Source organism: Falco naumanni, chromosome 4, assembly GCF_017639655.2.
Source record: "Falco naumanni isolate bFalNau1 chromosome 4, bFalNau1.pat, whole genome shotgun sequence".
Taxonomy (NCBI): Eukaryota; Metazoa; Chordata; class Aves; order Falconiformes; family Falconidae; genus Falco; species Falco naumanni.
Window position 1 is genome coordinate 19,161,950 of NC_054057.1, and position 13,258 is coordinate 19,175,207.

Below are 13,258 nucleotides of genomic sequence, written 5' to 3' on the forward strand. Positions count from 1 at the left end.
ACTGAGTCCCTTAAAAAAAAATTTGAATAGATAACTGCAGACATGCTTCAGCCCTTGGAGTTCTCACAATAGCTACTGCTGTCACTCCTATTCTTTTCCATTTCTAGCTCACCTGAGCATCAGTTGCTTCAAGCAGAATCACCTGCCCATTTTAATAGAGCTTGTGACTGATGGACTGACTCTAGCAGTTAGCTGTGCTGAAAAGTATTTGCAAGCTCTAATGAAAACTTAAGAATAACTGACAGCGTCATCAAAAATGAGACTGCTGTTTTGGTGCTTGATTTGCCTGAAGGGTATTTTCAAAAACAAGCTGATTAGTTTTCCAGAATTTTAGAACGGAAAAGTATTAGACCATTAAGCCAACAGCTACACTGCAGAGCCTTGGGGAATATTTCTGGTTCATGGGTTTGCACTCTTATAAGAATGTAAGTTCCCAATTCACATAAGGACTTATTTTCAAAGTTTGATTTGGGAAAGTCTCTCCTATTTAACACCAACTCACTGATAAAGCTGCTTATATATTAAGAAATATTCTGTGTTCTACCATTTTCTCCCTTCTTTACATAAAAAGGCCTCCTAAAATGCAACCAAAACAGACTTCAGGACTACAGCGCCTTGCTTAAGCTCCTCCAAGGAAGAAAATGTCCTTCCATTTTCAGTCTTAGATCAAGAGTATTGCACACAACATCTCTTAATGCCAACTTCTTTTCAGACCCTGTATTCTTCTAAGCTAGGACTGAACACAGTTCAATAAAACAAACTTCATGCCTTGTCTTGTCCTTTTCTGGGTCCTCCTTATCCTTCTCATACAATACAACAAAGCCTAAATGTTCTACTCTGTTCATGTAGTTGAAATAAAACATAAACCACTTTGAGACAGTAATACCAAATTTTTTCTACAAAAGAAATTTTATCAGTTGTATCAATGTTCGCATTGTATCACCGTCTTTAAAATACATTACCGCAGCCCAAGACTGAGCAACAGGCATACTGATTCTGATCTAATACCTGAGGCATCTTTAATAAATATAGCGCATCAACACAAAAGTGAATACCACAATACAAAATACAATCAATACTACTGTGATACTGTTAAATAGCTTTTTTTTTTTATCTTTTTAAGCACACAACTTCTGTTTGGCACCTAAATCTTGCAAGCTCCCTTCCTCCCTGACTGATTTTTATCTCAGCAGTGAATTATTTCACCTGCCAAGAAACATACTAGACTTGAAACCTCTCCCCCTGAGGATAGAAACAAGATTATTTCACCAAGAAATATAATTAAATCTAGATATATAAATTACTTAGCTTTGCTGTCTCAAGTTGTTGCTTCAGGGTTTAAACTTCATATGCAAGAAGTCAAATCTCACCATTTCCATAGGGGCCTACTTACTAAATTACCCCATGTTGTAAATATGAATCTTTCAACTCACCTGTTTTTTAAACTGTTGGCATTCCTCAGGTGTAAGTGTGTCTGCTTTGGCAATAAGTGGAATGATATTCACTTTTTCATGCAGGCGCTTCATAAACTCTATATCCAAAGGCTTAAGTCTGAAAGACAGCATTAGAGCTTCGCAATTTATATTAATTAAACAAGAATGTACAAATGATTTGAGATTTGTCCTGACAACTACCCTTAAGACACTGATTTGTGAGCGACAGATGCTTGAATGAAATTCAAAAGGCTACCTGCGACTGCTATAGGAAATCCCCCAGAACTGTGCAAGCCCAGAGGGTAAGTCGTAAATTAATATTGCTAGAAGTCATGAGACTACTGCTAGCTGAAATTACACTCATTTAAGCAAGTAATAAGAACTCTCCTATGAAGGTAGTAAAGCTTGTGTCATTAGCTGGAAGACAGTCCCACTTAAAGCCTGACTGGTAAGAGCTTACAGTTGTGAATGATGCTCTGTTCACATATGCAGTTTCAGTTTCTGGAAGTAATGTTTATTTGTATGCTTCTTCCTGAAAGTGGGCTCTGAGGTTTTGGGGTTTTTACTGTCTTTAGCAATCTAGTATATAAACTCTGTGGCCTATGTACAAATGAAGTAGAAATACCTAATCTGTAAATCGCTACGTATAACAATAAAAACATTATGAAAGCGGGTGACAGTGACATAAAAACTAAACCACCCACCATATGGGTATATAAAACCATCGACGTGGATCAAAGTGGTCAATATTTCCTGCTTGATAAAGTAAAACCACAGAGGCCGTGATGCATTAATGCTTCAGAATTTCAGCATTTAGTCAGGCTTAAAGGAGTCATTTAAAGGACTCAAGATTATTTCTGTTCATATAAAAGAAATTAGGATTAGGAACATTAAAACCAGATTCAGTTGGTACTCAAATTTAGCTTCTTTTCCAAACTATATGTAAAAGAATAAATAAAGTGTTAAAGAATATACACTTTAACATTTCTACCTGTCACTGAATTTCTCAGCTTCTCAACATGTTTCCGTTAAGTAAATAACATTAATGCACATCTAGATTAAGAGCACTGGTTTAACTATCTATCCATCTCAATACACTTTCCCTCTCCTCACTCCAAAAAGCTACCCAGGGCAACACCAGCTGCAGGGCAGTTGCCAAAGCAGAACGTTCAGAATGACGACAGTGCTCACCTCAAGGTCTTCAGCTGACAGTGTAGACTGAAGCAGGAAGCCTTTACATGAGGAGCCTAGCGTTGCAGAAAGGCTACACATTATCACCCCATTCCCTTACCTGGAAGGCTCCTCCAGCCCCCTCACTCTCTCCCCGCACCCACCCCCATACCAACTAACTTATCGATTCAGATGTTTATGTGGATACCAGCTAAAAACAATGGGATGCGTTAAATTGAAGGACCTAACCTGCATAATTTTTTTCTTTATAGATTGCAAAAAGTAGGCTTTTGCGAATGTATGAAGTTATAAGGACAAATGAAGTAAGTACACCTACAAGTGGCTTTAATTCAATGTAAACACAATCATGCATTAAAAGCAAAGAGTACATTACTCGATGGGTTGCATGTGCTGTTGGAAACATGACTGAAGACTGCACCACTACAAAAAACAGGTAGGAAGCAAGCAATGCCCCTTCAGAGAAGACAGGATCTTAAGAAGAAATGAATGCTAACAGCAGCACCCATTTTTTCTGTGCTTCATTAATTTCCTTAATTAGATGACAATTCCAAGCATTTACTCCAGTAACTGAAAAACATTATGCAAACCCAGCTCAACTTTACAGGCCCCACAAGAATAACATGAAATACCCGTGCAAGGAACAAATTTTTCCAGCTTTTTAGCCTCACAAATTTAGTGACCAAAGCTTAATTTAACTGAAGTATTACCTTTATTTTTCCTTACAATTTGCACCTCCCACTAGTTCAGAAACTTTTAATGGGTAAAATGGAAGTGTGGAGGGAAGACAAAGGTTTTTTTGAAAAAGCTCAAAAAAGATTGACTAACACAAAGAACTGATCATCTTCCCTTTATTTAGATAATATTTTGATTTTGCACACTAGTAAAACAGTGTATGCCAAGGATTTAAAGCGTTTGCATTTAAAAATTGACATGCATGCTGAGCAAAACTGACATTACAAACATGCATGTTGAACAACAACAAAAAATGTTTCATTAAGGCAAGTCTAGAAGAACAACTCTTCTCCACCCCTCAGTACTCCTTTCCAAATTTGGTACATCTCTGTCTAGCTCAAAACGATTAGAACCATTCCAACACTAGCTACAGAAACTGAGCATAATAGCTGGCATTTTTCACTGCCTGAGGAATATTCCTCAAAATTCCTTCATCACTCTCTTCAAGTTTTACTACTTTTGACACATACAGTAGCATAGGCTACTTATCTTCTCTTCCTTCTGGTTTTGAAGGTATAACTTAAGAGTCTGACAAATTTGATCAGCTAGACAATGGTTGCTTAACATCTTATCAATTTCAGACACAATCAACCTGCATCTAATACACCCTGGAAATGCAGTTCTCTCTCTCTACCACTAGATAGAAGTCTGATCAAGTTAAAAACTAAGCAGGGGTGGAAGATTGCATAATAATTGAAAAAAAAAACCCATAATGCCTATATTGGAATTATCACTAGACAAAAGATTACACCCCAGGTGAATTAAAGCGTGCAGGAAACTTCCCATCTTCAATTTATCATTAAAGTCAAAGGGAAGGAGGAAGAATGGAAAAGAAAAATCCTGTTGCTTCAAGTGTGAACCAGTTTCTCCTCCTGATCTGAACAAAAGACATAGATCACAAACAGACATGGCACTTGTGAACACCTGTGTAATTTTAATTGTTCTAGTACTATTTTTCTTGTCAGATAATTGATGTGTAATCATGTTTTCTGGTATTCTAATTTATGCTTGTCTGGCTTGCTGATGTTTGACAAGCCAAAGCAAGCTCATCTTTGAAATTAAGGATGGCCTACAGGCCATTAAGAAAATTCTATTTGGAACTTTATATAACTAAGAGTGCCAAATTTGGATGTTTATCCAAGATAAAAGACAGAGAAAGAAAATACAATATACACTAATACGAACCCATGTCCTGAAGGAGCAATGAAGTATAAACAACACTGCACTCTATTATCTGGCATCTGACGTCTGTTCACTCGAGATTCTGCATTCAGGTAGTCCTCAAATTTACTGTCAATGTAGTCGATAACTGGCTGCCAACTGCAGAGGTTACATGAATAAAAACCTGTAAGTTATATCATTTACGTAAAAAAGTCCGTCTTTGCTAAGAAATAGATGTACACTATTTCCCCATGGCTTGCCTTTTTTTTCTTTTTTTCTTTTTTTTTTTTTTTTAATTAAGACATTCCAACACAGCACATTTTAAGTGACCAGCTCCTCAACATACATCCAAGTTACATAGCTCTGGAGATACAATCTGTAAATTCACTGAAAAACCCTTTCAAACATAATTACCTTCATTATAATAGCATTAAATAGAACACTTAAGAACAGTAGCCAAAGGAATTCGCCTTACTGGTCACATCTTGTGACAGTACAGAAGTTGGTTCTGCACACTGCACAAACTGGATAAAGAGCCAAATGCTCCATTTACTTTAAAGGGAAAAGCTGACAGCATTTCAATGGAGCTATAAAGGTACTTGGAACTACAGTAGTTAAGGTTTTAAGCTAACTGAAAGAATGTCTTACCAATTACTATTATCCACAGCATCGCCAAATCCTGGTGTGTCAACTATTGTAAGTAGTAACTGAACACCACCCTCCTTGATTAAAACTTTTGACTGCTCAACCTGAAAAATGAATAAGGCAAGATTAAATTTTTAGCAATTTTGTCACTCATCATAAACACTGGGAAAAGCAATCCATGAATAAGTCGTCTTACAAAGAATTACTAACTTTTCTGTTTCAGACGAATACTGCATACATGTTTTGCTTATAAAGTCTCTATAAATTGAAAATCATTAAAGAGAAGAGTCATAATTTAAATGAAGTGATAAAAGAACCCATCTAAGTAAATAGGATACCTTAATATCTTAACTCCTGTCAACAGGAGAAACCCTAACCAACAATACTAATGCCAATATAAAAAATAAATATATATATATTAAAAATACTTACGTTCTGAGATATCCAGACATTCTGATACAGCAGGCATTACACTTTGGAGTAAACTTTGTCACTTCAAAGAAAATGACGGTTTTCAAAACTAAACCTCCCCCCAAGCATCTTAGATACTACATTTCTAGTCCTGTTAATGTGTTTTTAAGAATACATTTATTCTTCAGCTAGTATAATGCTTGGGAAAGGAATCATAGAAAGTGATGGTTTCCTGTTACAAACAGATTGATATTGGAAAGTAATATAATCTAGCTGCAATCTGCTGAGCTAGACCTCATGTGACCATAATGGATTTGTTCCTGTTAGCTCAGGTCACTGATGGAAACCTGGCTCAGAAGGCAACTGCATCAGCACAAGGCACGATGCGAGATCTGGGCGTGGGAATGCGTGCCTCAAGTTGTGACCACCCATCGGCAGCACAGCTCAGTCAGCTTGCAGTAAGCATGTCATCAAACAGATTAAACACGTCATGACACAGACAACTTAGGCTGAACAGCAAATTGACTGCTACCCCTTTCTTTCTGCCAATACCTCCTTATTTATTGGCAATGCCAACGTCAAGTGTATCTGCTTAAGAAAGTGCTGTACAGCACTGTCGTATCAGTGTGATCCACAGTAGCAAGAAATTACAAATTACAAACTCACGTGAGCACGTTGGCTCTTGCCAACTGTTCACACATTTAAACACAGTTTTCCCCTGATATTAAGACAATATCTATTAGATCACTAGTGATGCTGTTTTCAAGATATGGATTCAAGAAATGAACAACGGAAGCCATTTATTCAGAGCCACACACGATTTGGCAGACGTTGATGCCACCTGGTTGCACATTGCTTAACATTTCTTAAGTCTCCTGAACCCTAACTGGAGAGAAAAAAGAAAGTTAAATATAACCAGGTGAACACCCACAAGAACATTCAGTGAAGAATTATCAAAGTTTCTACTCTGAAAGTAAATCCTATCTGGATGGTCTCTTGACCAGCTCAAGATCTGAGATTGTATCAACGCAGATCAAGCACTTGCACATCCCTAGTTATATAGGTGAAACAGACACTCTCACAGCCACACCTGAACATTGTTACAAACACTTTGCAATCACTGGTTACGTGATGCAATGTCAATCTACAAGATAAATTAACACTCTACACAAAGTCAAACTAAATACCTCTTGCACAAGCAAAACACTGATTTCAATTCAGGAAAAGAATACACAAAACCACAGAAAACAGTAACTAACTGCAAAGAAAGCTCCACATTTAATCTCTGAGTATGCAGGATATTATTTTTACCTGCTCAGCACTGGGGATCCTATCTGAGCCAGATCAATCCTTTTTACTGCTAGGTGTCAAAAAACTAACTCAGCTACACTATCGCTGTCCAGAGCATGCAATTGTCACGAGCTGGTTCTTCACATAACAAAAACACAAATACAAAATCAGTAAAGCAGCTTCATAAAACAAAGAGTCCCCAGCCCCAACACTGGTCTACCTAGATGCTAGTCACACAAGAATCCAGGTTGGGGTGGCCTGGGGTTGGGGTGGACTTCCAGGCCACCCAATTCAAACCCCTACTTGAGCAGGCTTACTGCAAGGTTAGGAAGGTTAAAGAAAAAAAAAGCCCCAGTACACACAGAGCCTGAGACACCACCAGGCTGCCTTTTCATTAACTGTGTAACTTCTATCTTTCTGAAAGCATCCAGTCCAAAACCTTGAGAACCTAGGAATACATGTAGTGCTTTAAAAACTTAATTGTGATGAATGTAATTTTTTACCCCTCAAGGGTTCTACAGAGAAATTTTATTGAATGCCAGAACTCACGACAGTAAACCCCAGTCACACAGTCAACTCAGCCAAGAGTTTACTACTGTCGAGCTTTAGCACACAGATTAACTTCTGATGCCTCGTATTATTTTGGCTTTCTTGCATATAGTAACTACAATGCCCTCCTATAACTGAGCTCTTTGCAAGTGTTAAGAAACTCCTAACACTTTCAAAATATTAGAGATGGTAATGTTACGAGCTGTACTCTTGCCAAGTGCTTACAAGGTATCAGCTTTATTCTCCAGCACAAAAATTCCCAAGGAGAATCTTTAAATTATTAAGTACTCACAGTGGAATGCTTTTACAAAAGCAGCAATTAATAAACCATTATCTTGAACATGTGTTTATAACAAAGGAAAAGGAAGGTCAGAGATACTCAGAAATGCCACGCCAAACATTTTTCCTGATTCTGTATGCTTGTAAAATTTAAGTGTGGCGAATTTGTGAAGCCACCTTCTGACAAATGGCCTGCAGTAACTGAATCTCTGCAGACAGTGCTAATACCTTACTGGGTGGTGAGGATTTAAATTTATTCTTACTTTCCATAAATTCATGTAAGTATCTTGCTATCAGAGCAGGGTTTTCAAAATCCTACAGAACAAGAAACATTAGTTGATCAAATTAGATATCCTATGCTTGTGTTGTGGACAATCAGACAATATCCACCGTATATTGTAAGTGGTAGAGACTATTGGTAAGAGATAGTAGGTGAAGAACCTGCCATAAGGCCTCTGTAAAGTTGCATTTTTCTAGCCTAAATAGATGTGTCCATACATGGTCAAAGGCACAGAAGGCAGCAACATCTGGAAAAGATCCAGAAAAATTACTGTAAAATAGTGTCATTCATAGTTAAGAATCCAACTGCATCCTATCATCTGATTTACAAGTATTCCCAAGGGATTAATAGAAAACATTAGTTCGAGTCCTGGAATTTAAAACGTTTTAATAAAAGTCTCCTCCAAACAGCCATTTTCCCATGCACTCCAGTCAACTGGGTCACACTGATCTCCTTGGCAGTTACAACACAGCATTCACAACATGATGCTTGTTACAGCTTGACTACTTCTAATGGATTAAACAAGCTCTTACCATACTCTATTTAAGATAGTCAAATAATGTTCAGAGAAAATATATTTCATACCCCATCATTTCTGAAGAAGTTTCCTTTAAATTCATCTGACATCAAATCACTTACTACTAACCGTTTTTCTGTTTTCCATTAAATTAATACAAAGGACCTGCCTCACAAAACAACTTGAAACTGCAATTGTTTTCAAGCCCAAACCAGTTTGTATTTATCTATGCGAGATCTTACACAGTTTCTGATCAGTAAGTTATTCTCACCACATAGAAACAGGTGATTACCACCACCAAGACTTTAGAATGCTCTGGTGGCTTGTCTCATCTCTACTCTACAAAACCTTTGGCATCCTCAGCTTAGACAGATTTACACCGGCAAAGAGTACAAATCCCATGTGGATCCAAATAGCAGCTCCCACTGTTGGTACTTTGATTTAATGCTTGACTGGAATCACCTCCACAACATACACATTTTATGTTTTTATTAAACCCACTAGATTTTCAAGGTTGTGGGGGGAAACAGTTTTATCCTCACTTAGACACTGACAATGAAATAAGACAGTTTCAGTTTCCTTCTTAAAATGCCATGCTTACTGATTTTTCATTCAGCACAAGTAACTGAAAGCAAAGCAACATTGCACTACAAGTATACACAAACAAAAAAACCCTCAGATAAGAGTAAGCAGTAATTTCTTAGTGGAAGGTGGCCTTGAAATGTATTTTATTCCAATCATATTATTTTCTGAGTCATGACAGACCCCAGTACTGAAATACTTTTGGCTAGCTCTTGGCCACCCTCACGCTTTAGCCCACACAGTGGATGTAGGAAAAAATGCAATGGCTTTTCAGCCAGGGCTCTGTTCAAGCCCTGACCCCCTACTCCACACCTTAAAAAGAAAAAAAGAAAAAAATTAAGTGAAGCTTAACAAAAAATATGGGGGTTATCTTCAACCAGTAGATCAATAAAAATCAAATCACTTCTGAAGAATTCAAAAGGTCAGCATGAACAGATCATCTAACCTTGCCACCTAACAGATGAAAGTAGTTAACTCTGATTCCAGAAGCTATGTGCACAGTTTTAGTTCAATTTTTCTTACACTGATCCACCTTTAGACAGGGCAGCACTGAGTTATCTTTGAAAGATGTCTTGTTATTGTTTTTGTTAGTCTGTATGTAAATTCTTCCCACTTTTCCCAATCTAAAAAATAAAATGAAGTCTTCCAATGACAGGGAATCCAACCTATCATTAAGTTATTTAAACTATAATTCAATGAACATAACCTGAATTAGTTTAGCTTCCGCTAAACCAATGTATAATGAACGGTAATGAATGGAATCACACTACATCTCTCTTCCAATAAAAAACAGGTCATCCTCCTACCTAGTTTTCCAACAGGCACCGATTATTTCATATTATTCATATTATACCAGAGCTTAACTATTTGCACACCTTTTCCATCCCACTTAACATCTCTTTAAAACAGGTACATAAATTCCACCTTTCTAATTCAAATAATGGTCCAATGCCCCTGCTAGCAAGTTTTAAGTCATTTTGTCAGAGTCACTATGCTTTTATATTAAACCAATAAAACAGCTTAATAGACATGACCAAAGCTTAGAGAAATAAGCTCAGAATGTTCAAAAGCTTTCTTCCAAATTAAAAGATTGATATTCCACAGCAAATGCATTTTGTATTAGTATTCAAGATTGATGCTGAGCTGACAAGCAACATCATTTAACCTTCTTAGTATGAGCATAACGTTTTCCTGGCCCAATGGTAATTATTCAAAGTTTTGAGATTAGATTAAAAAAGCCTTACCCAAAACCCCTCTAAAAAACACAAACCAAAAGCCCCACAAACCAGTAAAGGTCAGTGGATCATAGCACTGGAGCAGTTATTTGATTTCATTGAATAAAACATTTGATTTTACAGCTTCTGTTTAGCACCTTGCATACCCTCCTAACTCAACACAAGGCTTATGACCACTCTGTAATTGCAAAATCACTTCAGCCACAGCTGAGGTGGTCTGAGGCTGTCATTTTGCAGCTGGAAGAACTGGGCTGGACAACAGAAGCAATGCTGAGCACCCCTGGTCCTCATCTGTACAAAGTTAGATTATTACAAGCTATATTCATGAAAATCTTAAACAAGTGTCTAACGAGCATCAGCAGAGATGAACAGAGCTTATGCATCCTTATTCAGCTGCTCAGCTGTGGAGGCAGAAAACAGCCCACTGAAATATAATTATTTCCTATGCTACCCACAACATTATTTATTTATTTCTTCCTAGTAGGTGTGGAAGGTGTTTCCTATTAGGAATTTTTTTTTCCTAATAACATTTTTAATAATACAAAAAGCATGCTCCTTTTCTTGAGAGAAACATATAACTGATCAGTAGCAAATTATTACACAAAATGGATCAACCTCAGTTTTCCAGCCTGACTAAATAATTCTGTTGTATCATGTACTTGCAGGAATATCTTTTTTGCCTAAGCACGGAGTCTAGTACTTAAAAGTCAGCCAGGTTTGCCCTAGCCCCTGACAGGTTTCAGAATAACAACTTATAATTAGAAAATGCATGACAAAGGATACAGGCTGCAGAAGATTGGTGGATACTTTCATACCTTATGTCCTTACACTTACGTCAAATCTTTTAACACAGTTTCTAAATGCCTGCCTTAAGCAGTCAAGGGGGTTAGTGCACATCTATATATTTCTACAGATACACTCAGTATTTTTACTGATAATAAAACATCCCATTTCCAAAGAGAACTGCAGCCATATAAGGTTTCTAAAATACAGGCAGCATGCAAAGTACTTGACTTCAAGGTTCCCACACTTCAACAGACTACCAGTTTCAGAACCTGGAAGTTTTGTATAGCTAAGGTACACTGAAAGACACATTGAGCCTTTCTCGGTGCTTCACATAACTGCTAAACTTACTGGAAATACAGGTGCTTATGCGACAACTGGATCACCTTGCATTACTAGATTGTAAGCTACATCGTTCAAGCTGCAGTTTTTTCCCCAGACATACCTGTACAGTCTTTTTAATTCTGTGTGAAGGACCTGGATACTCTGGGGAATACAATTCTGTTAAGAATAATGAGTTGATTAATGTTGATTTTCCCAGTCCAGATTCACCTGGAAGAAAACAAAACAGTGTCAGTAAAACCAGGAGTATCACAGCAGGTATAAACATTTAGATCTATATTTCAAATACTTTTCAAATGTAGTACCTGAAAACATGCACTCCGCTCTAAGGCTTTGAGAACCTGTCATGTTTTTGAATTTCAAGGAAAACCATGCAAATCCAACTGTCACTGTTGGATTCTATAGATGTTCATTTTTCTGATCACATTAAGGATTGAGTGCATTTAGCTCTTCTCCATTGCTCCTGTTACAACACAAAGATGATATCACCCCACGTTAAATTTTATAAACAAGCTATCTTCCTGGTATAACTTCCTAGCTTAGCCTGCTTTGGCGTTACAATATCTCCTTTATTTCAAGTATTATTTGAGAGTCTTATCATCAAGGAGGGGAAAAAAGAAAGGGGGTGAGGCAGGGGGTGGGGGGTGGGAGAAAAAAGTGAAAATTAATTCAGTCTCACTACTAAAGCTACAAGAGCTAAAATGAAGTTTCAGAACTGTGGTTTGCGTGGGAATTCTGTTGTTGGGGCAGGGGAGGGAGATTGGTTTTGTTTGTTGGTTTGTTTTTTAATTTGTTCATCAGCAATAATAAACCAGCCTTGCTAAAGAATCTGGAGGCACTACTGCCACAGCAATCCAAGCAAATACAGTTACAAGTCCCCACAGCAAAGCTTACCCCCCATTTACATCTCTACAGAGACAGGAGCAAGGATTTCAGATCAACTACTTATTACAGCATTTAAAAAAAAGAAGTTGCTTAGTTTTCTACTGTAAAGAATCTACTTCAACACAGCAATTCACACTGGCAACAAGAACCAAGGAAAATAAGCATATGAAAATGATGTTTTCTGTTTAAGTTTTCATATGCAGTGCTGGTAGTCATTGACCTAAACAGTCATGCAGGAATTTGCTCTTAAGCTAACAAATTTGGGTGCAAACTATATAGTTTCACTAAGGGAGGAGAATGAGCTGCACTGCCCCCACACTTTGAAAAGAAAAAGTCTAACCTGCTAACCCCTCCATCCCCTCCATTCCCAACAAATAATGGTTGATTTAAAGACTAAACTCAGAAAGCTTCAAAACTGAAGTGCCGTGAGTTAATGCAAATAGTAGAGAGCTACAAAACAAAGTAGTTACAAACCTCAGCAGACAAGACCTTGTCTTGCCTGTAATAGCCAGCTCGATTTCATACACAAGCTAGCTTATACACATCAGCCATCTCAATTACAATGGCACAGCACAAAGTCTCTGTAGCACGGAACAGAGCAATCTGATTAGCTATACTGTAAACGGATTAGCAGCTGATGAAACATTGCAACCAGAGCTCCTGCAGGCTGGCTAAGTTATTAGTAGCGCTTGTTCTTCAAACCCCACCCTGTCCAACAGATGAGCTGGCCCCTGCTGCAAGCAGGCTCTGGCTACAGCAGCCAAAGAACAAGGAGATGCTCAAGTTATAACCCCAAGATAGCGGTGCTGGGAACACTAACCCAAACACAACAACTACCTGTGAGCCAGAGGGGACAGGCTTGCTGACAAGCATTTCATCACTACCACCGCAGGTTTTGACTATTTCTGTGGTCTGATGCACTAGACCTTTCAGAACTATGTGG

The 13,258-nt window shown here is 37.7% G+C and overlaps 1 protein-coding gene across 4 annotated transcripts in view; it reads right to left on the bottom strand.

Annotated features, from left to right (window-relative positions):
• The window catches only part of SEPTIN7 (septin 7), an 80,663-nt gene that overhangs the window by 15,930 nt on the left and 51,475 nt on the right, over window positions 1–13,258 (bottom strand). For 3 of the 4 annotated variants that reach the window (XM_040590201.1, XM_040590204.1, XM_040590203.1), the window contains exons 4-7: window positions 11,534–11,640; window positions 5,166–5,266; window positions 4,542–4,676; window positions 1,434–1,551 (exon numbers count right to left, since the gene is read on the bottom strand). In XM_040590201.1, the coding sequence (XP_040446135.1) occupies window positions 1,434–1,551; window positions 4,542–4,676; window positions 5,166–5,266; window positions 11,534–11,640 (461 nt within the window). Of the gene's footprint in view, window positions 1–1,433; window positions 1,552–4,541; window positions 4,677–5,165; window positions 5,267–11,533; window positions 11,641–11,735; window positions 11,849–13,258 lie in introns of those variants that run through there. The other variant, XM_040590205.1, reaches the window with a different exon arrangement.